General features: G+C 30.6%; 1 protein-coding gene across 5 annotated transcripts; it reads right to left on the bottom strand.

Moving 5' to 3' along the window:
• Positions 1–244: 244 nt before the first annotated feature.
• LOC130669386 (heterogeneous nuclear ribonucleoprotein A3 homolog 2-like) lies at positions 245–22967 on the bottom strand. Of its 5 annotated transcripts, none has more exons than XM_057472262.1 (9): positions 22833–22967; positions 15564–15587; positions 13388–13730; positions 12941–13267; positions 12679–12874; positions 9144–9278; positions 9024–9083; positions 1542–8492; positions 245–803 (listed from the first exon to the last, which is right to left on the bottom strand). In XM_057472262.1, the coding sequence occupies exons 2-8, from the start codon at positions 15582–15584 to the stop codon at positions 8453–8455; spliced, it is 1122 nt and encodes a 373-aa protein (XP_057328245.1). In that variant the 5' UTR covers positions 15585–15587; positions 22833–22967; the 3' UTR covers positions 245–803; positions 1542–8452. The 5 variants fall into 5 exon arrangements, with proteins under 5 accessions (XP_057328245.1, XP_057328244.1, XP_057328241.1 ...); XM_057472261.1 differs by lacking the exon at positions 22833–22967 and adding an exon at positions 22215–22292 and having other exon boundaries at positions 12941–13225; XM_057472258.1 differs by lacking the exon at positions 22833–22967 and adding an exon at positions 22215–22292 and having other exon boundaries at positions 12694–12874.
• Positions 22968–26103: the final 3136 nt, after the last annotated feature.

Here is a 26103-nt window from a genome sequence, read left to right on the forward strand (position 1 = left end):
AATATGTATTACAAATTCAAAAACCTTTGTTTAAAAAAGACCTTGGACCGACAGACTGAGGACAGGATTCACACGCAGGAGATCAGGATTCGAATGTCAGTCAAGTCCTTTTTAAATATAAAAATTAACACCAACTTTATTACCCAATCATAAATGATGATGATGATGATGACAATAGTAATAATAATAATAATAATAATAATAATAATAATAATAATAATAATAATAATAATAATAATAATAATAAAGTGGAAAAACTAATGAAAATTTCGTTTTATTTAATTCTATTCTACTGTAGTAGAATTTATTCCATTCGATAGTAAAATATGCCTTAATGGATAGTAAAACTTACAAAAAATATAGTCTAATTAACGAATGCAGTTTACATTTATTTGCATACTTAAGTAATAAAAATCACTCAATATAAATAAAAATTAAATTCTTAAGATAGTAAAAATTATACAATTTCGATAACAGTTCAAGTTTATAATATAAATTTATAAGTTTTAATCGACATTTTTAAAATAAGTTTCTTATATTTATTTCTCTCTGTGCTCTTTCAACAAGTGAACTTTGATTGTCATTTATTTTCACTGTTATTACGTTCCATGACTAGAAAACAAATTTTTTGCATCTTATTACATGTTCGTTATAAGTCCAATCCAGTTTGTTGTCCTTATTTACTCATAGCTTTCAACGGCGAGTAAATTTTTCATCATACAATGAATAACTCAAGACCTATCATGTCTTCATATTGATGAGGTTTTTCATTACCAGATTCTTGACTTTATCCTGGCTGCCATCTATTAAAAAATCAAAATTAATGTCAGCTATTTACTTTTTCCAAATTAAACAACGCTGATTGATCCGCATCAATCCTTCGATATAAAAAAAAAGTTTTAGGAAGTAATAATTTATTATTCAACGGGTGAAATTTCACGTATTCATTCGCTTAAAATCTAAATATCGGTTATTCGAACGAAGATCCAATAGCGGCCAGTCTTTTTAAATATATTTAACTAAGTTTATGTTCAATCGTTTTCTTCTCACGTTATATTGAAATAATTTTTATCGATTTCCTATTTAATTATGGAATATGAATCAATCGTTCTGAGAATTATATATAGTCCACTCGCGTTATGAGCCCGCTCGTTATGAGTCCGCCGACTTATATTTTTGGAAGACATTTCCCCTCTCTGAATACGGAAATAATCATGTACACACTCACACGCTTGCAAAGTAGGGGAAGTGTGAGTTACGGCGTTCGACTGCTGAGCAGAAGTGGGGGTACAGGAATTCTTGAAATTATATTGCCCTACACCCCTGTAGGCGGACTCATAACGCGATTCGACTGTAATAGATATCTTGCCGCACAAACCGCATAAAACCCACTTAACCGAATATTCAAAAATAATTGAGTACGAGATATAAAAACATCAAATTCAAGAAATTACTTAAAAATACTCAATTACAGTAGTTGATAAATCGATAACGTTTAGACTTAGCAATTAAATAATGGGCGCACGCACGCTATAACATACCTTAACATAAAGCACATTGATTGGTAGGTTGGTACGGTAAATACGTTTGCAGCCCGCGATTATCTGGTTTCTGTATATCGCATCTTCATAATTGCTTGTTCGGAGACCACTTCATGACGTTTAGGCAACACAAAATATTTTACGGCGATTTTGAAGAGAGCAACGCTAACGGCAATGAATGGATTTCAATGGAGAAGGATTTGAAGGATATGCGAGATAAGCTCTACAATCTAGACATTTAATAACTAGCAGAAAAATTGTAAGTTTATATAACGAACGTACTAAATTGATCTGTTCTGCATTTTTTATGAGTACATACACATAATATTACTTTATGCAATCCCTGCCTCAGAAGTTCAAGTTAAGAGCGTTGAAAAGCGGTGGAGAAACGACGAATTCCTGATGCCTACACTATATCACTTTATTATTTCACCCGGCACTATAATAGAAAACATTATTACAAGATCTATATTCTTATTCCACTAACAAATATTACGGTTAGTTTTGGTTATATAAATACTTTGAAGAATAAAATTTGTTTTACCAATTGACGCAATGATGGATACCTACATGCTCGAGGTTACTAGTAGGGACTCGTAAAGACTTGCGCGTTGTGTATACCACACATTAACCTCTGCTAATGTTGTCAACAGTGCAATGTACATCTAATATTAGTTATTAATTAATGATAATTTTTTCTTTAAATTGAACTTCTGAATCAAGGATTGCATAAGATATTGTACGATGTTTGTCTGATAAGTGACAAATCTGGCATGGGTCCTTTCCAGAATTCTCCTCTGGTTGTGTTGTGTCACAAGAGAATTCGTGAGAATTTTATCACCCTCGGTTTGTCCAGGCGGTCTCGTTCTCTCTCGTTCTCTTGTGACACAGCGCAACCTGTCAGCTCATTCTGTAACCGAAATCCGTTACTTATCCGACATATCGTCTATAGTTATTTTATGGCATCTGCTCTACAATAACTTTCAATGCTGGTTTAACCGGCCAAAACAAGCTAATATCATTAGTTACATTTGTATATTTTGGTTCTAAAAGAGTTTACCAGAGAACGAGTGATTATTAAATTAATAATATCAGAATAATATCATGGCCATTCATGACGCACGCTTAAATTAGAAACTCAATAAATAAGTAAGATAACATAATTTTATGGAAATATTTAAAATTTTAAGATAATAAAATAATAAAACAATCGATTTTAATAAAAAATAAAATAAAGTACGGAAAAGAAAATTTATTTAATTTGCACTATTGTTAAAAAACATTTAAGGAAAGAATTAATCCATTCAATTATTTTTTATAGGTATAAAAATTAAATTACTATTTAATTTCTTCGTTGAATATAGTATCTTACACACCTAGGGAAGTAAAGTAAGAAATGTCTCAGATCACATGTATTTGTTGGCCGAGGCGAAGCCGAGGTCAAGAAACATGTGATCTGAGGCTTTCTTACTTTACTTCACGAGGAGTGTATACTATTTTTCTCCTCGACGGAGGCGCAAAGCGGCAACTTCGTTTTGCACAGCGGGACGAAAGTTGACGCCTTCCGCCCGGAGGCGAGAAAAAATATAAATATCTTTCAGCAAAAAAATAAAAAGTAATTTTTCAAATTTTGAATTTCCCGAACGAGCGCGCGCTCAGCTTCGCCATGCTTCGATCAGTTTTGGCGTCAGAACAGCTGATGTGTAAAAAAAAAATGTTGGAAAATCCAAAATTGCACACCTCAATCGCCATTTTATTTTCAATCATTACTTTTATTTTTTTTTATTATGAATTTTTATTCAACTTTTAGATTATTGATTTGATTTTTTTATTTCTTAATTCCAGTTTAATTTTTTTTTTTTTTATTAAAATTTTTTCTAAATATCCCGCATTTTTGTTGTAGATGTCGTTCTTTGTTTTCAATCCTACTGTTTTACGCTAGTGCTGCTGCCAGTAGTTGGTAGGGAGAAAAAAAGAAAAAAAAATTTACTTTTGTAATAATAACAATAGTAAAAATAAAAATGGCCGCTAAACTTTTCGCGAATAATCAGTTTTACGTTTTTAATTAATTACAATCAAACTAAAAGGATTTAGACAGTAATTTTCAATAGGGTTCTTGTGATAAAAAATTTAAAGATAATAAAACAAAAGTTAGGCCGATTAATTGTGTCGATCGAGAGTTATAGTTGGATTAGCGAGAGTTTGCGCTTCGGTTTTTTACCCCCACCATCAAGGCGCAATGTCTTAGGTATCAAATTTAGATGGTGGGGGTAAAAACCGAAAATATCCGAAACGCAAACTCTCGCTAATCCAACTATATTTGGTTTACTAAGTTTCATACACCACAATTGACAACTCGTGTCACTGAGATTAAAATGATTTATATTTAATTAATGGAATAATTAATCGACTTAATGTTGGGTCGAAATTATTCTCCAATAAACTGTCTTTCTGTTGGTACACAATTTGACCCATTTTAGTGTAATCGAAAAAGTCTAGAGATAATTTAATGTGAGTGAATAAGTCAAAAAATTTAGAGCGATCATAAAGCACCCTCAGCGCTTTCGCGCTTGAGGTGTGCAATAACATCGAGTTGACGACAAAATTAATTAACATTTAAATAATTTACAAATTACAGCTCGTAGGAAATTAAATATAGGCTTATTTTATTCATTATTTTTTTTTTAAATTTTGTTCAGGTTTTTTTTTATCCGTGTACTATAGTTTGTTAAATATTTGCGTAAAACCGGAATTATGACCATTTGGTTATAAAAAAAAAAAAAAACACATTTGCAATGCACTTTTTGGTTGGATTTTTTCGTTTGTCACACTTTTAGTATATTTGGAATTATTCTCTGAAAAAATTAGTCGGCCAGGAATTATGACCAGCAAAAATTTTTATCTCGACTGTAAAGTGAAATTACTATAAAAATGCCGAACTTTTACCGAAAAAATTCTATAGAAAAGCTAACCCAAGTGGAAATTTTTAGGAATTTTCTCTGAAAAACTCAGTTCCAAAGTTCTAAAGACTTTTTCTGAATTTTTCAGAGAAAATTCCCAAAAATTTCTACCAGGGAAAATAATACGATTATTTTATAATAATTAAATGGTGTTTTTTTTTTGTAATAATACCGTATATATCCTGCAATTTTGCCAGATTTATGCTAATATAAATTGTTTCGGCATTTCCAAATCGGCGAGGGTAATAATTCAATAACGACAAAGTTCAAAACTTTTGACATGAAAGTTTCGATAATGTATTTGATGCTTGAAATACGCCTATGTCACAATAACAAAAATTTTGTGCATTTATATATGAAAAATTGGATCTACATATTATTATTAGCAGCTTCTGAGTATTGTTTATATTAAATTTCAAGCTTAGGGTTTTTTTCTGTATCTATTGGCAAATGAAATTTTTCAAAGACAGGCAAATTTTAACTAATTATAATAAAAATGTTATTTAACTATTCTTAATAGGGCTTATTCCTTGTTTAGAAAATCTCATAGAATCTAATAGATTCTCATCAATTCCCATAAAGATTTTATAAGAATGAATGAATTCTATGAGAAGTACTATAGTTACGTATAGGGCCTTATACATACAGCTATAAGAATCTATCGGATTTTTGAAACAGCGTTTTTTTGAGTTAATACTGTTTGGTGTTGCCACGGTATTAATCCTTGCTATTTGTCAATATTAGATGTACCAAAGAAAAATTTTGGTTCAATAACTGACGTTGATTCGAAGTTGAGAAAGCAATTGGATATCAATCTTACAAAAGTTAAATTTAGCTATGTAAATAATATTCAAATTCGTTAAAACTTCATGTTTCTGATAAAATTGAACCAAAATCGATATAATAATAATTCAATTAACAAAGTGAATTAGTGCAACTCTGAAACAAGTAGGGTATAAATACATCGATTAAAATAAATTTTGAAAAAGCTTTTAGTCAAACGTTCTATTTTAAATCTTCTATAGCATAATATAAAAAACACTATAATCCTAACTGATTGCTACATAAATTCAATAGGACTGTCATGACTTATGAAATTACGTAAAATTTTTATATCATAAAATCCCGTAAAAGAACTCGTTGCTACTGTTATACGTTTGTTGCCAAGTTTATTTCTAGAAAATAGATCCTACTCAAATTGCACATTATTACTCATTCCAAAAATCGAAAAACAGAGGGTTGGATCATGAGTCGCTTTACGTTTCATCTTTATGGAAATAAATACTTAAAACGTTAGTAGATTTTTAAAATACAGAAAAAGTGTAAATTTTATTTTATTTTTTTCCTAAAAAATACTGTACGAACAATTTTAACCGTTCAAAATTCTGGCAAAGTACAGTATCCCATCGATTTTTGTTCAATCCTTTTTGATTTCATTTCTACATTCAACTGTCTTGATTTAACCCTTTCCCGGTTGACCTTGAGTCCCTACTCTCAATTCGAATCGTACGTCTTCGTCTTAAAGCGAGAAAGCGCTAGCCTGTTGAGAAGAGAAGGGGCAGAAAAAATAGTAGAAGGGAGCGCATGCACGCACTACTACGATTAAACTGTTGCTCACACGATTAAACCGTTACTCACACAGCCTTAACAACGAACTTTGATTGGCGTTACCCCCGTAAAGCTCACACCGATTCATTTCGATTCACTCTTTCGGGAAAGGGTTAACATTCATTTTTAGGTAGATTTTTTGAAAATCTATTAGGTAAATTTTTTAAAAATCTAGCTATTGTATTTGTCCTCATGGTCAATTTTTCAAGGAATTTTGTCATAAGTTATGACTCATAACTTATCATAAGAAAATTTGTCAAGTGGTTCGATAAGATTTACAGTGCGGGCAATCAATTATGAACCTTAATGTAGAAAATGGAACTATTACATCTCACACTGTAATTTTTAAAATTTCGATATTGAGTATCATCAATGCCTTAGCAATCACGAACTTTTACTATTTAGAATGTAAAAATAGTAAAACTACATTTTAAAATATCGTTAATAAGTTTCATAAAATTAAAAATTTACTTTTATAACTTTTGCAGTTTGATAACCATTCATTAATGATTGAAAATTGAAAATTTATGTTTCAATTCCATGAAATCACTTGCATTTGAATTTGTAAGTTTTACATTTTACATGTTGAAATTTTAGACCGTACTACGTCAATCAGCTGAATGTACGAAAATACTAATCCTACTCAAATAAAGTGATTGGTAGGGAAAGCGTTCAAGACAGTTTTTAACAAATAGAGGCAGCGTCTTGTAGCAGGGAATCTTATAATGAGGTTGAGCTGTATTATAGATATCATACATTAACGTAGTTCACTCGCAAAACGGCTATTCTTAGGAATGAGAAATTACAATATGAGATTAACAAAAATGTCTAATATTTAATGAATAACAAACGAAATTTTTTCGCCGACTGTGAAACGAAATATTAACAATCAAAAAGAGCATAATTAACGTGCTGGAGGTCTACCAAGTATAAAAGAAACGCACAGTTTCCTGAGTACCTGAAAGCGGTTGTTACCATTTTTTTAAAAAACTTATGCACTGTTGAATGAAAAAATTATAAATTTAAAAAAAAAAACTCTGAACTTCTAGACCGATTTAAAAATTATTGATTTTTTAAATTAAATTATTTTAAAATAAAAAAATGATTTAAAAATTTTTCGAAATAATTTTTATGAATGTTGAACATTTATTCAATGATACTAAACAAACAAAAAAATAATTTTTTAATATTATCCTATATTAATTATGGCTTCCACAATAGCTTTAGAATCCTGAAAAATTATGATACGGAAAGTAGGTGACATCCGACAAATTGATGTTTTTTAAAAGCTATTTACTTGTAAGTCGAAAAAAAATTATTAAAATATGCACAAAAATTTATTTTATCCAAAATTTGTGATTGTCAACAATAATAAACTGTATGTATAATAAACTCGCACTATATAAAGATTGCTACCTATACGTTTAATGCGTAGATTATTCAATATTAATATTTGCTGTGTTGCCATATTGATTATACCCATCAGTGTGATTGTATTATAGTGTGTATCTGTATATTCAAAACTAAGGTGTATTGGATACAGTCTCTTACAAAAATTAAATATTCTGGCATTGAGTTTCTCTAACTTTTTGTAGTTACGATTACGCTACACTTTTGGCTATGAATGTCGCGAGTGAACTATCTTAATATGATAAATTAATAAATCTGTATGTTATATAATGTTCCTTGAAAACTCTTAATATTTTCAAAAACACACGCATTTTTCACACAGACTGATCTCCACTGCCAATTTCTAGGTCTCTTCAACTTCTCTCGATTTTCTTTCAAGCATCCCCGAACGAAATTGAATTATTTTCACATCAATTTTGTGTTGTTATTGTTTTTTATAATGTTTTTAAATGCTTTCTAATTAAGATTGATAGTTCGACTGTTTTTTTTTTAAATTATGACAAATTGTTCAAAAACAAAAAAATATTAAATTTAAGAAAAAAGAACAGAATTTGACAAAATGTAAAACAAGAAAAAATAATAGACGCTTAATAAATTACTATAAATTATGATTTTTTATACATCATTCAATTTATTCTTTTCTTCTTATAAATTTTCAGTATTTCAACGCTACTCTAATATAATTCATGGTTTTATAATTCATTGTTCAGGGTAAATAAGTAAATACGATGATTATCGATATTTTTTATTATGTTATCATTCGCAAAGTGTTTTTTTTTTAATAAAGTAAAAGCTTGAACATAATTGATATAGAATTTTTTCAGTATTTTCATTTTTCACTTATCGCGCACGGTGGTCACACTTTTCTGACGGCGCACCATTAGGATTTATTTTGTGTGCCATAGTGTGCAGTTTTTATTGAGGGTACACGTTTTAGTACCTTGGTGGCATTGAATCTGCCGGACCTGGGAAGCTAAAATGTTAAAAAGTGAGAATATATCGCCGCTTTATACGTTGAGAGAGTGATATAGATCTCACAATGGATACAATTAACTTCAAGTATAAGATGTAACGTTTACATTATAGAAAATCAATAATAAAAATATCACACAGGTATTTCAACGGATTAATTCAACGGATTTTATTTTCAGTTTTTAACGCAAACCTGTGATTTCTCTTATGAAACTTGATTGATTTTTAGTACTAATTTAAATAAATTAAATCATTTATTATGTTTATTGTCATTGATGTCGCACAAAATTGGGATAACGCATTACGCACTCAGATAACGATAATGATGCACGTCGCACGCTAAAGCTCTAAACGCATATTTTTAAACTTATTAAAAAAAAAAAATTATCTAAGATAACTCTTTAGACGTTACACCTTATGCTTTCTGTAAATACTTTTTAGCACAGTTCGCCGTTTGAATAAGATTTGATTTCAATCTAATTCTGATGTGCATCATTAACAACTAATAAATAAAAAAAAAATTTTAACCTACCGATTGCCCGTATTACGAGGAGGACCATATGAATCTGGTCGATCATATGCTTCCGTATACCTATGTAACACATGAGAATAACTTAAAAAAGTTTAATGAAATGGAAATATAGAAACTTACCCGCCACTGATCGGTGGATATACACCACTAGTCACCGCATTGACTGGTCTTCTACTGAACATATCAGTCTGGGGTCCTGGACCGGTATTGTAACTAGGGTTTCCAGAAGCATAACTCTGTCCTCCGCTTAATGGTCTATAAAACATCAAAATATGATATAAAAAATAGAATAAGAATCAGCGATTCAATGAAACAAACATATAATACTATAATTTGACAGATTTCTTTTTTGTACAAAAATACGATAATTGACTAGCTCTACAGACCAGTTGTAGAACTTTTTATTACATTAACAAGCTCTGAAAATCTTGAACTCATTATTAAATGCATATTTCTGAGCTTCTCGAGTTTTAGAATACAGTAGACTCGCGATTTTCTTCCAGTCTTCGGGGATATTTTGAAGAAAATTGAGAGAAGGTTAAAAGACGCGGTAATTGCTGGTGAGGATTCGTCTGAGTGAATGCTTCATGTATTTGTGCAAGAATAATGAATCTTTAAGGAACATGGTGTAATATTCTAATATCCAATATGTATTATTTCATTCACCATATCAATCTATGAAATGTAGTTATAATTATTTTAATGATTCAGTATAGTTAACAACAGTTTTTAGGAGATGTACAATTATTCATTTCATTATAAACAAGTAATATGGAAAAATGAGAAATAAAAAACTTGTACGTTGTAAAATAAGTAAGATTTTTAATTGCAAAGATTAGTCTGTTAAGATTCTAGTTTGTCAATTATTAATATTTTAATGAAAATTAATGTACACTAATGTACTGTTAGGTAAACTAGTGTAGAAAGGGTTCTGCGGACGGAGCTATAAGGCAATTAAAGTTAAAAATGACAAAAAAAAGGTCAAAGGGAAGAAAATCGCTAGTCTACTGTACATTATTTAATAAAAAGCAATGTAGATTGCAATATATCAAATCTACGTAAAAATTTCAATTTTACTGGACATCTTTTGTGGTATTTCTTAGACGGAATGACGTATTTTGATGTAATATTCGTGTAGTACGAAGTTGTTTTTTTTTTATGTTGGATTAACGAAGTTTGTTAATGTGCGTTTCTGATAACTGATATTATCTTATTACGGATGATAAATGAACGATAACTCAATTTGAACGAGTTACCGAAATAAAATATTTATATTATTATATTCATTATATTATTTTATATTATTCGGAAAAATTCTGAGAATATATCATGAAAATAAAATCATATTTTATTTAATTTTGTCAACGGAATTTTTGTATCGAACAGGTGTATTTGATTTGATTAATTAACTCAATCACGATTATAATTTTGTCTACTAATGTTATTATTAAATAATAATCGAGAATTGTAAAATACTGATTGTAGCCGACGTGTTTGATCAATTTTTACGACGAATGAGACGTGAATCATATGATCAACTGAGTATTGTTTTTGGTTGTTTACTTTGTTTTATACCGAGTCAAAAGCAAAGTTTCGGCCAGCTTTGTTCTTTTGTTGTAAACTTATTTTATAATTGTGATATCAATCAATTTCAATTTAGTTTTTTTTTGGTTAATTCATATAATTTACTTATTTTTTAAATTTTGATTTATCATTTTGATCGTAATTTTAAGTGTCTGACTTTTTTCCGATCCACCTCAGCCGAAATATGGAAATTGTTTAGAAAAAAAGTTATGTTTTTTAAATTCGACCATGTTTTTTTTTAACCAAAAACATGGTGTCTATTTAAAAATTAATTTGATATTGCTCAAATTTTCTAAAAACAATTTACTAATTAGAAAATTGTTAAATAGATCGAGCTTAATTGTATTCCTTTGTGCATCAAAATCTCTAAGAAACAACGTATCTGCAATAGCGAAGACATAACCAGTCAAATTAAAGTCCGCCGTTGGAGAAATATGATGGTTCAGTTCTCCCATTATAAGACTTTCCCCTTCAATTCATTAAAGATGGTCTAAAACGCTTCCCCCCACCAAAAAAATAATTTACATTTAACGTCAAATCCTCGTTTTAAGACTAACTTAAAGTATGTACAAAATACAAGATATCTCTCCTTAACAAGACAAAATATTCACAGACTTAAAGCCAGATTAGAACGCTGTCGAAGATGATAGTGGGAAAATCTAGATTCTAAGAATTTTTACTCCTACCATCCCGACTTAGTCTTATAACGCGGTTGGTCAGTTCGCGTATACTGATACGATCGTGAGCGAAACTTAATTAAGGGTAATTTTCTTTCAGGATAGCATAAGTTGTTAATGAAAGGATCAGACCAAAACAATTGTACGTTATCGACAGAGTGACGTAAAGGTATGTGTGAAGAGAAAAAGAGAAAGAGAGCGTGTGAAAGGGAAAGCCTGAGATCAAATATATGCGTTGTGGGGGTGTCAAAACCGCACTGGAAGTAGAAGATAGGTACAGAGTGCAAGGGTGCAGGATAGAAGAATAAGAAAGTTGACTTGGGGGTCAGGCAGAAAGTTTTTGACGAGTAATTGAGCAAGATTCCCTCGCAAATTTGAATCACAGTGGAAACACGGTGGGTTTGTTCCATTTTACCACTGTGATTACGCGGTGTATCCACCGTGATACCACGGTGGCTTGACCACTGTGTATACACGGTGTTTCCACTGTGATTACGTGGTGGATACACCGTGGAACCACGGTGGTGAAATAGCACAAAGCCACCGTGGAATCACAGTGGATACACCGCGTAATCACAGTGGAAACACCGTGTATACACAATGGTCAAGCCACCGTGGAATCACGGTGGATACACCGCGTAATCACAGTGGATACACTGTGTATACCCGGTGGTGAAATGGAACAAACCCACCGTGTAACCACGATGGATCCACGGTGTTTACACTTCCACGGTGTTTCCACCGTGATTCAAATCTGCGAGGGTTAGCCTAGACTTCTATTTGCATCAATTATAACGTTATGGAAGAGATATCGTGAACAAGGCATTCACATCATACTATTGTCTGAAATGAGTTCTCCGACTTAAATACAACAGTATGAGTTGATAACTCCATTTTCGATTAGTAAACTGACTATTTCCATTTCTATGAAAATTCGTCATGTTTGAAGTTAGAAGTCCAAAATTGTTTTTAAATTCAGTGAGTTCAAAAATGTATTTTTTTTTTTTTTTTTTTTTGTCAAAAAAACAAAACTATAATAGGAAGTTTTCACGCTGTTCTGCAAAGTTAACCAATTATCATATGTTTGTTTTCCGATTAAAAATTTCTCGGAATATTATAAATATTTACAAAATTACTTATTTGAAATGGTATTGGAAGTTTTGTATGTGAACTGTCAGCTATTGTACTATAATTAAAATAGATGGTAACTTTGCAATAAGACGAAAAAAGTAATAGTTATGTTTAAAACAAAAAAATTTATATTTTGAGTAATTTTTCATTTTGTCGTTGAATATGTCGCAAATAAAATATCATTAAAATCGCATGCTAATATAATATTTAAAACTCCTAGTTTTATCGTCATTCATTGAACAAATTATTTGTGAATAAATTACCCGGCATCTGCATACCCAGATCCATAACCACCAGTAGCGATTGCACCACCATTTCTCATTGGACCTGTATTACGGTCGTAATCATTTCTGGGAGTGTAAGGGTCTGTAGCCCGACCAAAATTATCTGCTCGTCCATAATCTCCAATACCTGGCATACCACGATTAAAATCACCGCTCATTGCACCTCCAGTTTGAACTGAAAATTAATGTTGTTAATTTTGCTCTAGCTACTCGTTGAGTTATGATAGAAATGTAACTTTACAGTTGCCGTAATCTGATCGAGTTCCAAAGTCACCAGTGCGACCATAATCATTTGTTCTTCCATAATCTCCAGCTCCTCCAGGTCCATAACCGACTGCGCCAGTATTCGGACCATATCCACCAACAATTCCAGGCGTCGATGCATATCCTCCCATACCTCCACCACCGACATTTTGGCCGTAGTTTGCACGATCAGCATATCCACCACTTGAATAATCGCCACTGCGTCCACCAAAGTCACTGCTACTACGGTTGCCATAATCTGCATACCCTCCACCAACGCCACCTGTAGCAGATCCGTTGTAACCAGCACGTGGTAATGGAAGAGCTGTAAATATTGCGAGCTTCCCAATAATTTGGGCTTATCAAACTAACGTAATTTAGATAACAAAACTGTGAGAGAATTTAGATATTTATCATCAGAATAAAAATATTTCTGGTGATATACCTCCGCGATGATTATAAGGACCTGGTCGACTGTCACGACCTCCGTCTCGACCACTTCTTCCACCTCTCATTGGTCCACCTCTTCGATCATCTCTACGCCCGATAGGACCAGTCCCTCGTGATTTCCCTGTCGATTGTTCAACATTGATTGTAGCACCTTTGAAATTTGTATTGTGTAAAGCCTTGATTGCAGCAGCTGCATCTTCTTCTCGAGCCATATGAACAAATCCGTAACGATTCATCACATCACATTCAGTGACTTCACCAAAACGGAGAAATAATTGTCGCAATTCATCATTTCGACAATTTTCAGGTAAACGACCAACAAAAATTTTGGTCTTTCTCTACAATAAGTGATTAATAGTTATAATATGTATCAATTGTGAACAAAAAAAAGTTGTTTTTTAAATTCGACCATGTTTTTTTTAAGACAAAAACATGGTGTCTATTTAAAAATTAATTTGATATTGCTCAAATTTTCTAATAACAATTTCCCAATTAGAAAATTGTTAAATAGATCGAGCTTAATTTTGTTCCTTCGCGCATTAAAATTTCTAAGAATCAACGTGTCAGCAATGTTGAAGACATACCCTGATTAAATAATACGATTTGTGATAACTAAAAACGATTAAGAATTTTATCATCAGTAATCATCTTTAATACTCATAATCTTCGTGGATTTTCACATTAGATCATCTCTGATCACCAAAAGATTATTTATTATTCTACGATTAAAAACGATTCAGGACGATTAAAAATTTCTAATTGTCATAAATCGTTTTTAATCATAAAATAATATTACAATTTCTGGTCCCGCATAAGGATTAAAAATGATTACAACTTTGAATCATTTTTAATACTCTTTAATCATCAATTGACGATTCATGAGTGTTTCAAACGATTAAAATATTTTTAATCATCATTAATCGTATTTCCTAATCAGGGTAACCAATCAAATTAAAGTCTGCCGTTGGATGAGTAGGATGATTCAGTCCAACCTCGTTTTGACTTTCCCCTTCAATTTGTTAAAAATTGTCTGAAACGCTTCCCCCTACCAAAACATAATTTACATTTAACATCGAACCCTCGTTTGAAGACTAACTTAACGTTTGTACAAAATACAACATACCTCTCCTGAACAAAACAAAACATTGACAGTCTTATAGCCAGATTGGAACGCTGTCAATCATGATAGTGGGGGAATCCTGATTCTATGAATTTTTTCCTCTACCACTTGGTCTTTTAACGAGGTTGGACTATACAATGATAGCCAGTTCGCGTATGCCATGATGATCATGAGCAAAATGAGAAATTTTTTTGACGCACAAAGGGTTTAGAAAAACAGCCCTGGTTATAAAATACGATTTAAAATGATTAATAACGTTTTAAAAAGATTTTAATGAAATAATAGTTCATAATAAAAAAATTTTTTCAGCCAGTTCTGATCTATTAATTTAACGGCGATGTTTTTTTAATGGCCGGAAATTCGATCAGGGAGTTGAAAATTTATCAGAGGGTTTCTCTTTGACAGGTAACGCTGCCAAGCCATTTGTGGGGCCTAAGCTACTGCAAAAATTTATTAATAACCAATATATAATTTTCAGTCAAAAACCTCAATTTCTGAATCCGAAATAAAGAAAACAATATTAAGACGTTATATTATTATCAGTTTTGTGTTGGTAATTAATTTACTTAAAAATATTTATTTACGTGTTCGCTTCGGAAAATTTATGAAACGATTGATTTCCGACATTTTTTTGTTGCGGTTATTTTGTCTTCAAGTTGCTTCCTCGGCGGTTATTTTATTTGCGGTAATTTTGTTGCAGTTATTTTGTTTGCAGTTATTTAAGTGCGATGGCATTGAGTAAATCATTAGTTAGCTATAATTTTTCTATTTTACCTACGTTTACAAGGACCCTATAAAAAAGATAAGTTTTAGAAGCGATTCAACTTAAAGGGAATAAAAGTTTAAATAAGAGAAAAAAGACAAAAGGCTGAAAAAATAGTTTTATTGGTTATAACTACCGATCAAGAAAACGAAAACATTGAAAAAGTATTTCATAATATTAAGCCTTCAATTACGAGTTTTTTTGAATTTTTAACATTATAAATCGATTTAAATCTTATTTCCTAAATAGGAAGCTTTGACATACTCCAAATTTTTTAATTATCCTTACCGGTAAATTTGAAGAAACCATTATCTGAAAATTATAAAAACAAAAATATATTAGATTTTATTGACAAACTAAACTGATAAGGATAAAATAAATATATGTGTTTGTAGAGAATTTTATGATTTACAAAAATGTTAATTTGACCTAAGTTGCTAAACTGGCCCACTAACTGGTTTGAGGCTGTTTGATTTATATTTAATCATTAATTACTTTCGAAAAATGAACTCCAATTAATGTTTTTTATCAATCGTTCAAGTTAGTAAGAGTTTTACAATAATAATCAATTCGAAAAAAATTAAAAATTAACTATTATGATCTCAAAGACATCCCTGATTAAAAAAGTTCATTGAAAAGGATTGAAAATTATTTCAATTCTTTTCAATCCCACTGAGGTTTTGGAAAGTATTGAATAGAATTGAAATTTCGATCATTTGAATACTTTCTAATTCTTAAAATGGAATTCAAAAGTATTGAAAAGAATTCAATCTTCCATCATTTCAATACCTTCCAATATGGAATTATTTAGGTATTGAGAAGGATTTAGAAAGATTCAAAAATTTCAATTCATTTGAATCTTTTTCAATCCCACACATGACCCGAAATGTGAAATTGTTTTGGTGTTGAGAAGGATTCAGAAAGATTCAAAAATTTAAATTCATTTGAATTCTTTTCAATCTTACACTCGATCCGAAATATCGGACTATTTTGGTATTGAGAAGGATTCAGAAAGATTAAAAAATGTCAATTGGTTTGAATCTTTTTCAATCCTACCCGTGACCCGGAATGTGAAATTATTTTGGTATTGAAAAGGATTCAGAAAGATTCAAAAATTTTAATTCATCTGAATCTTTCCCAATTCCTCGGAAGTTTAGAAATTCTTATATTATTTTGGGATTGAAAAGTATTAATTTTATGTCCAAATGAAAACCTTGGGGTATAGAAAGTATTCGAAAGAATTCAATTCTCATCTTTTTCAATACTTTTCAATAAAATTTTTAATCAGGGATTGCTCATAGAATTTATAATCAACCCACATTAAATGCTTCAATTGTTTTCAAAAAAATATTTGAACCTGATGATTTATACTTATATCTGAACGGTTAGATATAACTAGATCGATATATTGGCAAGATCTAGCTGTATATAACTATGTATAATTATGCATAACTGTATAAAATGTTGCGTAATTATATATGATCAGATCCAATAATTTTTTCTCGGATAAATGGTAATAATAAAATCAATTAAATTAAAAAATTAATTTATATTACCGCAGTTATGTGTCGTAATGATCAATAATTGTAATTGTTCTTAACAATTTACTTCTTATGTCAATAAAAATTTGAAAATGAAAATTAGAAATGGTTATACTAAATCCAATATAAATATATATCGCAATAGATAATCATAACCAATTATGTATAGTTATAAAATCAGTTTTATTTTTTCACTTCAAGTGTCCTATCTGATTATAAATAATAAATGTCATTATATATAACTAGACGTGAGTAGATATAATTATATATGTAACTATACAGAAATTTGGAGATAATTATATGCAACGATATATGGTCATATCAAATTATGTACAGATTGATGTAATCATTCTTTCTCGGAATAAAAAAAAAATTAAAGTTGAAACTAACATTTTAATGAAGGATAAAATTCTCTGCAGAAGCATATATTTATTTTCTTTTCATCACTTAATCAATAAAATTATACAAAGAAAACTAAAATAATAAAATTTTCTAACTTAAAATAAATAAGAAATATTATTTCCAAACGCGTCATTTTTGTATTGAAGCTACATAGCTAGACTTTGGAGGCAATTTTTTTTATACTATAGACTAACTATTTTTGATATGGCCGCAATAAAATAAAACTAAAAAACGGTTCCCTACGATTCAGTCCCAGGGGCATGGGACATGGGCATATATGCTTTATATATGGTCATACATGGTTTTGTATGACCATGTATGTCCGTGATTAATTAAACATATATGGCCGTATATGGCCCTACATAGTCCACGTATGGGCAGGTATGGTTATATATAGTTGTAGTGTTGAGTACTTTTCCAGACAGTAGTGGATACAGTTTAGATAGCATACAGTACTGTCTGAAATTTTTCTTTTACAGAAAGAACTCAGCACTATCCCAGAGAGTTGCCATTACTATATTGTTTTTTCCGTGTATGATATATATTTCTTGAAATGAAAATCTGTTCAACTATATTGAATATAATTTCAACCATATATTTACCCATGAAAATGAAACATATATGGCCATGCATAGTTCATATATGGCCATAAATAGATATACATAATTTTTATATAAAAAATCAATTAGGAGTCATTTTTGAGAAATTTAGAAAAACTAAAAAAAATTTTAGTTTTCGTATTTCTTAATTAACGCAGACTCTATTCAATCGGATGATCTTAAATTCACAAGAAAATTGACACCTGACCAACTTTTTTGAATGCCGTAAAAACTATATAGATTGATTTATTAACAAATTATAATCAGTTAACTCACACACACAGACACATACATACACTCGAACATCTTGAAATTAGCAAGAATAGCTTCATAGATCCTCAAAACGTCGACATCTGATGAAAATTTAATTTTCGATATCGTGGGAGCAGGGGGGGGGGGGGGGGTATGATAAAAAACGAATTTTTTCTAAGATTTTCGAAACGATTAATCCAATCATTCCCAAAATTAAATCAGCTGTGGAACAATAAAATGCGTCGATTTCGACGAGAACCACCTAAATCAGTTAATTTATTCAAGCGAAATCGTGGGAAAAAAAAATGGTAAAAAAAGCTTTTTTTTTTAATCTTCGCAAAAACGGAATTGATCAATCTCAAATTCTCGTGAATAATCCGTTGTGATCGGTTCGTAATTCATAGAAAGACATGAATTTTTTCGAGCTCGAAAAAGCCAATGTATAAAAGAGTATTTTCGAACTCGAAGATCTCGAAAACCCATTCACAGTAATATTATCGAGCTCCATGAGATCGAAAGCCACGGGCAGTTTTGGGCTGGCCCGCAAGGTCAACCGGTTTCAAGGATTTTCACATGATAGATTAATAATTATTAATTAACATTCAATTACCTACAAAAAATGTCATTGAATCAAATTTCTATCGTCAATATTTTCTTGTAATACCAATTGCGGAAATCCAATTTTCGAGCAATGTTTGGCGAGAGAAAGGGATGGGAGAGTACATAATTATCGAACAGCTGTACCCGTCTCTCGCGAGCAATGATCAATCTTTGATTTGTCTCATAAAATCAAAGAGATAGACTTGTAAAGAAGAAAATTTATCAGAAACTGAACAAGTAGATAATAGCTTGTTCGAAACTGAATGTTTACAAATGGAGGGGAAGCTTTTTAGGGTGTTAAGGCGAGGTTGCGTCTTACCATTTTATCACGAAGCGACCTGTTCACCAGTACAGGGAACTGGCGCCACGGGGAGCTTTTTTAAGCCCACTTCAATCAGTCTCTTTATTTCCTGAGATGAGAGATTCCTTCACTCTCATCTGGTTAACGTCCATCCTTAGTCACTTGATTCTATTTCTCGATAAAGGGTGTCATCTTGGGAGGAGGTAGGGATTCCACAGCGCGTGTATACCTTGAAGGAAACGGCCTCCCGTAAAAAGAAGTGGACTTCGGTCCCGTTATATTAATTTTTTTTCTACCTGTCTCTACGTTCCCGCATAGCTTTTAAGAAATGCTATAATACATCAGAAACTATATTACTTCTTTATCTGCCCGCTAAACGAAGTAAAGATCTAGAGTGAAAAATCTTGGCACTAAGATCAATACCTGATAATAAATTTAACGTTATTTATAATATATATCGATCCGACTTCTGTGCGATTACATTATATGTTTATAAATGACAAATTTTAACCTATTTATTCTCGCAAATCAGACTTCCACCGTCGCTAGTACAAAAACTATTGTTCGATACGTTATGTTAAAAGGTAAAAATCCCGGTAGACGAAGTGGCAGCACTTATCTGGGGTAATGACACATTCTCCGGCGGTGATCACTCAATGCTTTTACATGGAACCCAATTTAGGCAGCCGGTTCCAGTTTTTCCATACCTAAATTCTTTAATTTAGAAATTTTAATTTCTTGATTTAATTGATTTGATCTTCATCATAGAAAATGTTCTCCTCTCAAGAAAATTGTGTCTCTTGCTCCAAAATGTTTTTATTTTGTTGTTAAGAAAAAATGTCTTGAACTAAAAATTCTTGGACCAAGAAATTTTTTTTGTCGCAAACAAAAATATAATTTCAGTTAAGAAATAAATTTCTTCATTTGAGCAAAGAAATTTATTGAGCTAAAAAACTTTTTATTTTTTATCGAAAACATTATTTTTCGATTTCAATATTATTAACAATACTGTGAAGCCGATAAATACTTCATTAGAGGCATTTACAAGGGGTAGGACACTTTCTCAATGAGTTATATATTGTAACAAATTGAGAAAAACAATTATCGCTTAACGCAGGAATCGAACCCAGACCGATCTGGCGTCGCGCGAAAGCTTTACCGACTAAACAATCCCAACCTTTGCCAGGCTACGTTTCTTTTGCCTGCATCTATTAAGCCAGTGTGGCCTTGTGGTCAGTCATATTTTTTTCAATCATAAACACAGAATTTAAAATAAAAATATTATCGCCAATAATTTGGAAAAATGTTACATTTTAGTAAAATACTGAACAGATCATATGAATTTTGCATAAAACAATTTCAATATAAAAATATTAAAATTTTTAATAAAAAAAATTCGGTTTGAAAAAAATTACAAATTTATTAAATATGATTTAATTATATAAATTAATCAGCTTATTATAATAATATAATTCAATTATTTAATTTTAATTTATTTCAATAAAAAAAGTGGACTCGGTATCACTTCACTGTGCTAGTGCGAGAACGAGAGAGTAAGTTAGAATTCATTTCTTAAAAACAAAATTTTCTTCAGCCAAGAAAATTTACTCTTTGCTCAAGTCGGTCATACAGCTTGTCTAGAGGAACTATAACACCAACAGGAGAAGAGAGTTTTGTTGGTACAACGAATTTATTTTTTTTCAATCAAAAGATAATGTTATTGAATGAAGTAAATTAAGATTCTTATTATAAAAATGAATAATGTACCTTAATAAATGTATTAACTTCGAATAAATAAGTTCACTTTTAATACAAGTAAATAGCAAATCTTGGATAAAAACAAATTTTCTTTATTTAAGATAATCAAGTACCTTGAATTAATAAATAAGTATTTTAATTCCATAGTGAAAGAGTTTTTGACTAAAGGAACGATTTTTTGATTTTAAGATTTAAAATTCAAGTAAATTTAATACTTGATCAGAGAGAATTCTGATCTTCCTTCTTCGACCCAAAAATTTTCTTGACACAAGAAAATTTATATTTAGCCAAGATATTTTTTTTTCTGTGTAGAAGCTGAATATCTTACGTCAAAATTTGTAACGTATTAATTATTTCGAAAAACCGGAGTGGATATTAATTTCAATTTTTGCAACGATTGTCTATATTTTACAGAATTAGAGAAATTTTAATAAATTCGTAATCAGTGATTTGATAAACAAAGATATTTCTAAATGAAACTTATACCTATAATAATTTTTCAGAATAAGCGATAATACAAATATTTATCTACAACATAAAATATTTCATTCATAAACTATGATAAGTTTATTAATTTGGAAAATAATTTATAAATTATATTACTTTAGCCTTTCATAATATAAAATTTCATGAATTGTGAAAATATAGTTAATAAGATATAGTTATAAAAATTCTTTAAAAATTTGACGTAACCTAAATTTAATCTAACGAATGAACGTTAAAGTAAAAAATGCCCAGCTGAGCGCGATTTTGAAAACAGTCACTTAAGTTAAATTTATAATCTATTATGAAATAATTTGATACATCATATTTTAATATATATAGATTCACAAATAATCATTTATCAATAATAATTGTTTTAGTTGAAATTTTATTTTATAAAAATTACAAAAAACACATTGAACAGTTCAAGTGAACGACTAATGGTACTGAGCGGGTATAGGGGCTTTTTTCACTTTACACACTATAAGTCGTAACTTACAATAACGTAGGAATTGAAAAGACAGAATTATATTCAGTATTGTACTGAAATAAATTAAAATCAAAGAAATATCCTATAATACGAATAATACCCTACAAAAAAAAAAAATACAAGATAAAAGTCAAACAGATTCTTCATAAAAATTTATATCCAAAAAAATTAAAATCTAATCATACTTAAAAAAAATTAATTTTTTATAAAATATATCGTAATTTTTACTTTTTCGATAAATCTGTAAATATTTTCAAAAGGGTTTTGCAGACCCTCGCGATTTTCATGATACGGTTTAAACACTGTATTAAAAGAGCATAAACGTAGTCGATAGCAAGTAGTTTTACCGTATTTATACAGTATATTGGTGAAATTTAATTACGGTATTCCTAAAGAGCAACTACTACGTTTATACAGAGCTTATACGGCATTTCTTCCGTATTAATACGTTATTTCTACCGATATAATACAGTACTTTTACTGTAGAAATGGAAGAATATGATAGATACATACCAAGGCTTGATGCACTACTCTGTGATCTAGCAATCTTTGGTTTAATTTATTGAATACTTTCATCCGTTAGCGATAAAAAATTTTAACTAAAATTCCATTTCCTATACAAGTGCAACAGACAATTTTGTCCATCCACAAGTGCCAAGGAGAAAAAAGTACAAACCCTCCTAAAGAAAATTATCTTCATAATTTAATAATTTGCCAGTTACATGGTATTTTTTCTGATGTCAATTTTTTATAATAGAATTTTTTTTATCTTTCATGATGGTATATTAAGTGTGTACATGGAGTGATTATTAAAGAAGACCTGTTTTTGTGTAAACAGTTTCATTCCGACCATGTGCTTATGAGACCGAAGTACACACTCTATTTCTACATCTTAGTAAATGAATAAAAAAAACTCTTTCGTAACTTTCGTGGAAAATTATTAAATTGGTGTTGAATTTTACTCACAAAAACTTTGAAAATTAATCATTTCTAACTACTAAAAAGTTAACTCATAATTAAGAGAGAAGTAAATGTTATTTTTGGTGAATCATAAACCCGTAAAAATTAAAATTAATTGCAATACACGATATCGATGTTTTTTATATAATTATAATGAACACTAATACTCACATTATCAAAACGCTTTCAAGAAAGTATTAAACGGTGCAAAGAACAACAAATGTGATGGAATGCCAATGTACACAGAGATGCACGATAAGCAGCAAAATGGTAGCAAGCCTCCAATTTAACAAGAACTGTTGCCAACTTTGAAATTTTCTAACGCTTAACTACAATGCCCTCCAAAAGTCACGTTGTCTGCAAGTTGACGTCAACTTGAAAATTCAGCTTCCCTACCCTGATAGCCACATTTTACATATAATTGCTCAGCAAGTTCTGCAGTGAAATATTATCGGCTAACTTAACGACAAGTTTCTGGCAAGCCTTAGCTGGATAATACCTGCGTGCAAGTTGATGTAAATCTAGTGCAGTCATCTGAATGTAATTTAACAGGAAATCTTGCCGTCAATTTGAAGTGAAACTTTCAATCAACTCAATGTCATTGTCTGACAGTAACACTGTCGTCAAATTGAATTCAAGTTACAGACAATTTACTGTCAACTTAAGGGTGGGCAGTACTAACCGAATTTTCGAATTTTACTTTTCTTTTGATTTATTAATTAATTGTTATTACAGAAATTTTTATAGCTTCCGAAAAAATATGAAAGACAAACTTTTTCGGAGGGTTTTCATCGTTCGAGTAACGTAATTATTCAAAACGTAATTAGAAAAGTAAAATTCGAAAATTCGGTTAGTACTGCCGACCCTTAAGGCTGAGCTGCACCTTACGAAATCCCAAATTTAAGAATTCTAATTATTTATTAAATAATTATCATAACAGCAATTTTATTAGCTTCCGACTTAAAGCAGAAGACGAACTTCCTCGGAAGATTTTCATCATCTGAGTCGCATAAATATTCAAAAAGTAATTAGAATTTTTAAATTCAGGATTTCGTTAGGTGCGGCCCAGCCTTCAAGGTAAGTGCTTGCTCTCTAACACTTTCCTCCAAGTTGGCTTTAGAATACGGCAGTAGCTTGAAGTTAACTTGTGGATAAGGTCGCTATTAGGGTTGCTTTAGCAAAAGTTTACTTACAAAAGTTCCCTTGAATTTTTCGTCAAATGTCCGTCAACTTCGAACTTTTCCGTTTTTAATGACAATTTATATGGGGCATTCCATGCCAAATCACCGAGATTTTGACCCGACCCCCTTTGATTTCGCTGAAAATCTTTTATCATTTTTTATCCTACCAAAGACATTTTTCTGAATTTTTTCAGATTTTTTTACTCAACCCAAAAAAAGTTACGAATTTTTGAAAAAAACCGCTCTTTTTTTTTTAAATTGCTATAACTATCTCAAAAATTAATCTTTCGGCACTTTTTTTTTTCAAAATTTGTGTTTTTAAATGTAGTTTTTAGAAAAAAATACAAAAAATTTTTCGGAAGTCACGATATATAAAATATTTCAGTTTTTTCAATAAAACCGTCATTTTTTCGAAGTCCGAAACCTTCGATTCTCAGTTTTTTTATCTCAAAAAAAAACTTCAACCAAGACAGTATTTAACGCCGCTCATCCTATTTTGTGCCGACTTTCCTTTATATTTTTTTCTTTCGATTGAAAATACAAAAATTTCTAAACTTGGCTTATTTTTTATGACTGCGCTGAAGTTTTTTTGGATTGTTTTCAAAAGCTCAGAAGTTGAATAAAATTGGACAAAAACAACCGTAAAGTGTATTAGGGGCAAGGATTGATTTTTTTGGAAGAAAATTCCCAATTTTTAAATATAGTGAAACCTAAACCTACAATTAACCTTCTCAATAAGACAATTTATAGATAAACTTAGAAAAATATAGATAGCCTTATAGGCAATTTTAGATCAAATTGAATGGAAGATGGTATAGTACCGGATATCTCAACTGGTAGAGCACTCGGCGCGATACCGACATGGTCTAGGTTCGATTCTCAGTTCGGGCTATCTATATTTTTCTAAGTTTATCTATAAATTGTCTTATTGAGAAGGTTAATTGTAGGTTTAGGTTTCACTATATTTAAAAATCGGGAATTTCCTTCCGAAAAAATCAATCCTTGCCCCTAATACACTTTACGGTTGTTTTTGTCCAATTTTATTCAACTTCTGAGCTTTTGAAAACAATCCAAAAAAACTTCAGCGCAGTCATAAAAAATAAGCCAAATTTAGAAATTTTTGTATTTTCAATCGAAAGAAAAAAATATAAAGGAAAGTCGGCACAAAATAGGATCAGCGGCGTTAAATACTGTCTTGGTTGAAGTTTTTTTTTGAGATAAAAAAACTGAGAATCGAAGGTTTCGGACTTCGAAAAAATGACGGTTTTATTGAAAAAAACTGAAATATTTCATATATCGTGACTTCCGAAAAATTTTTTGTATTTTTTTCTAAAAACTACTTTTAAAAACACAAATTTTGAAAAAAAAAAGTGCCGAAAGATTAATTTTTGAGAAAGTTATAGCAATTTAAAAAAAAAAAAGAGCGGTTTTTTTCAAAAATTCGTAACTTTTTTTGGGTTGAGTAAAAAAATCTGAAAAATTCAGAAAAATGTCTTTGGTAGGATAAAAAATTATAAAAAAATTTCAGCGAAATCGAAGGGGGTCGGGTCCAAACCTTGGTGATTTGGCATGGGATGCCCCATATACAACTTGCTATACAACTTGACGTAAATTTACTGCCCGAATTAGAATGAGAATTCACTTCAAAAGTTGACTAGAAAAACATTTTCGTCAATTTTTACATCAATATATTGTTAACGTGAGTTGAAAAATTGTCAAGTAATTTTTTACCCTCAAATTATAGACAATTTTACGTATAAATGTGTTTACCCTAATAGCCACTTTATCGTGAAATTGACAGTAATTTGATGTTGAAATTACCTGAACTCTGCTGCTCGACGACAAGTTGTCGACAACTCTAGCTTTTGCAACTTTTGGCTACAAGTTACCGCCAACTTTCTCAGAAAGTTGGTGTCAGTAAAGAGCCGCAATTCGAAGGCAGGTTTCTGAGAAAATTGAAGACAACTTTCCGTCAACTTATGGATTTCCAACTTTTGCCACCAAGTTTCTCAGAAAGTGTCTACCCTGATAGCCACCTTATCCATAAGTTAACTTTAAGCTACTGCCGTATTCTGAAGCCAATATAATGGAAAGTGTTGGAGAGCAAGCACTCACCTTTAAGTTGACAGTAAATTGTCCTGTAACTTGAATTCAATTTGACTACAAGTATTACTGTCAGGCAATGACGTTAAATTGATTGAAAGTTTTACTTCAAATTGACGGCAAGTTTTTATGTCAAATTACATTCAGATGACGGCAGT

The sequence above is a fragment of the Microplitis mediator genome, chromosome 6 (assembly GCF_029852145.1).
Source record: "Microplitis mediator isolate UGA2020A chromosome 6, iyMicMedi2.1, whole genome shotgun sequence".
Lineage (NCBI taxonomy): Eukaryota > Metazoa > Arthropoda > Insecta > Hymenoptera > Braconidae > Microplitis > Microplitis mediator.

What these genes read in the sequence shown, in the direction of transcription:
- LOC130669386 (XM_057472257.1), bottom strand. Translation starts at nt 22,277, where the DNA reads ATGAAAGTATTCAATAAATTAAACCAAAGATTGCTAGATCACAGAGTA. An exon ending in TGGTTTCTTCAAATTTACCG is followed by an intron (nt 13,731 to 15,563) that starts GTAAGGATAATT and finishes CACTTATTGTAG; the next exon opens with AGAAAGACCAAAATTTTTGT. An exon ending in CCTCGTAATACGGGCAATCG is followed by an intron (nt 8,493 to 9,023) that starts GTAGGTTAAAAT and finishes TTAACATTTTAG; the next exon opens with CTTCCCAGGTCCGGCAGATT.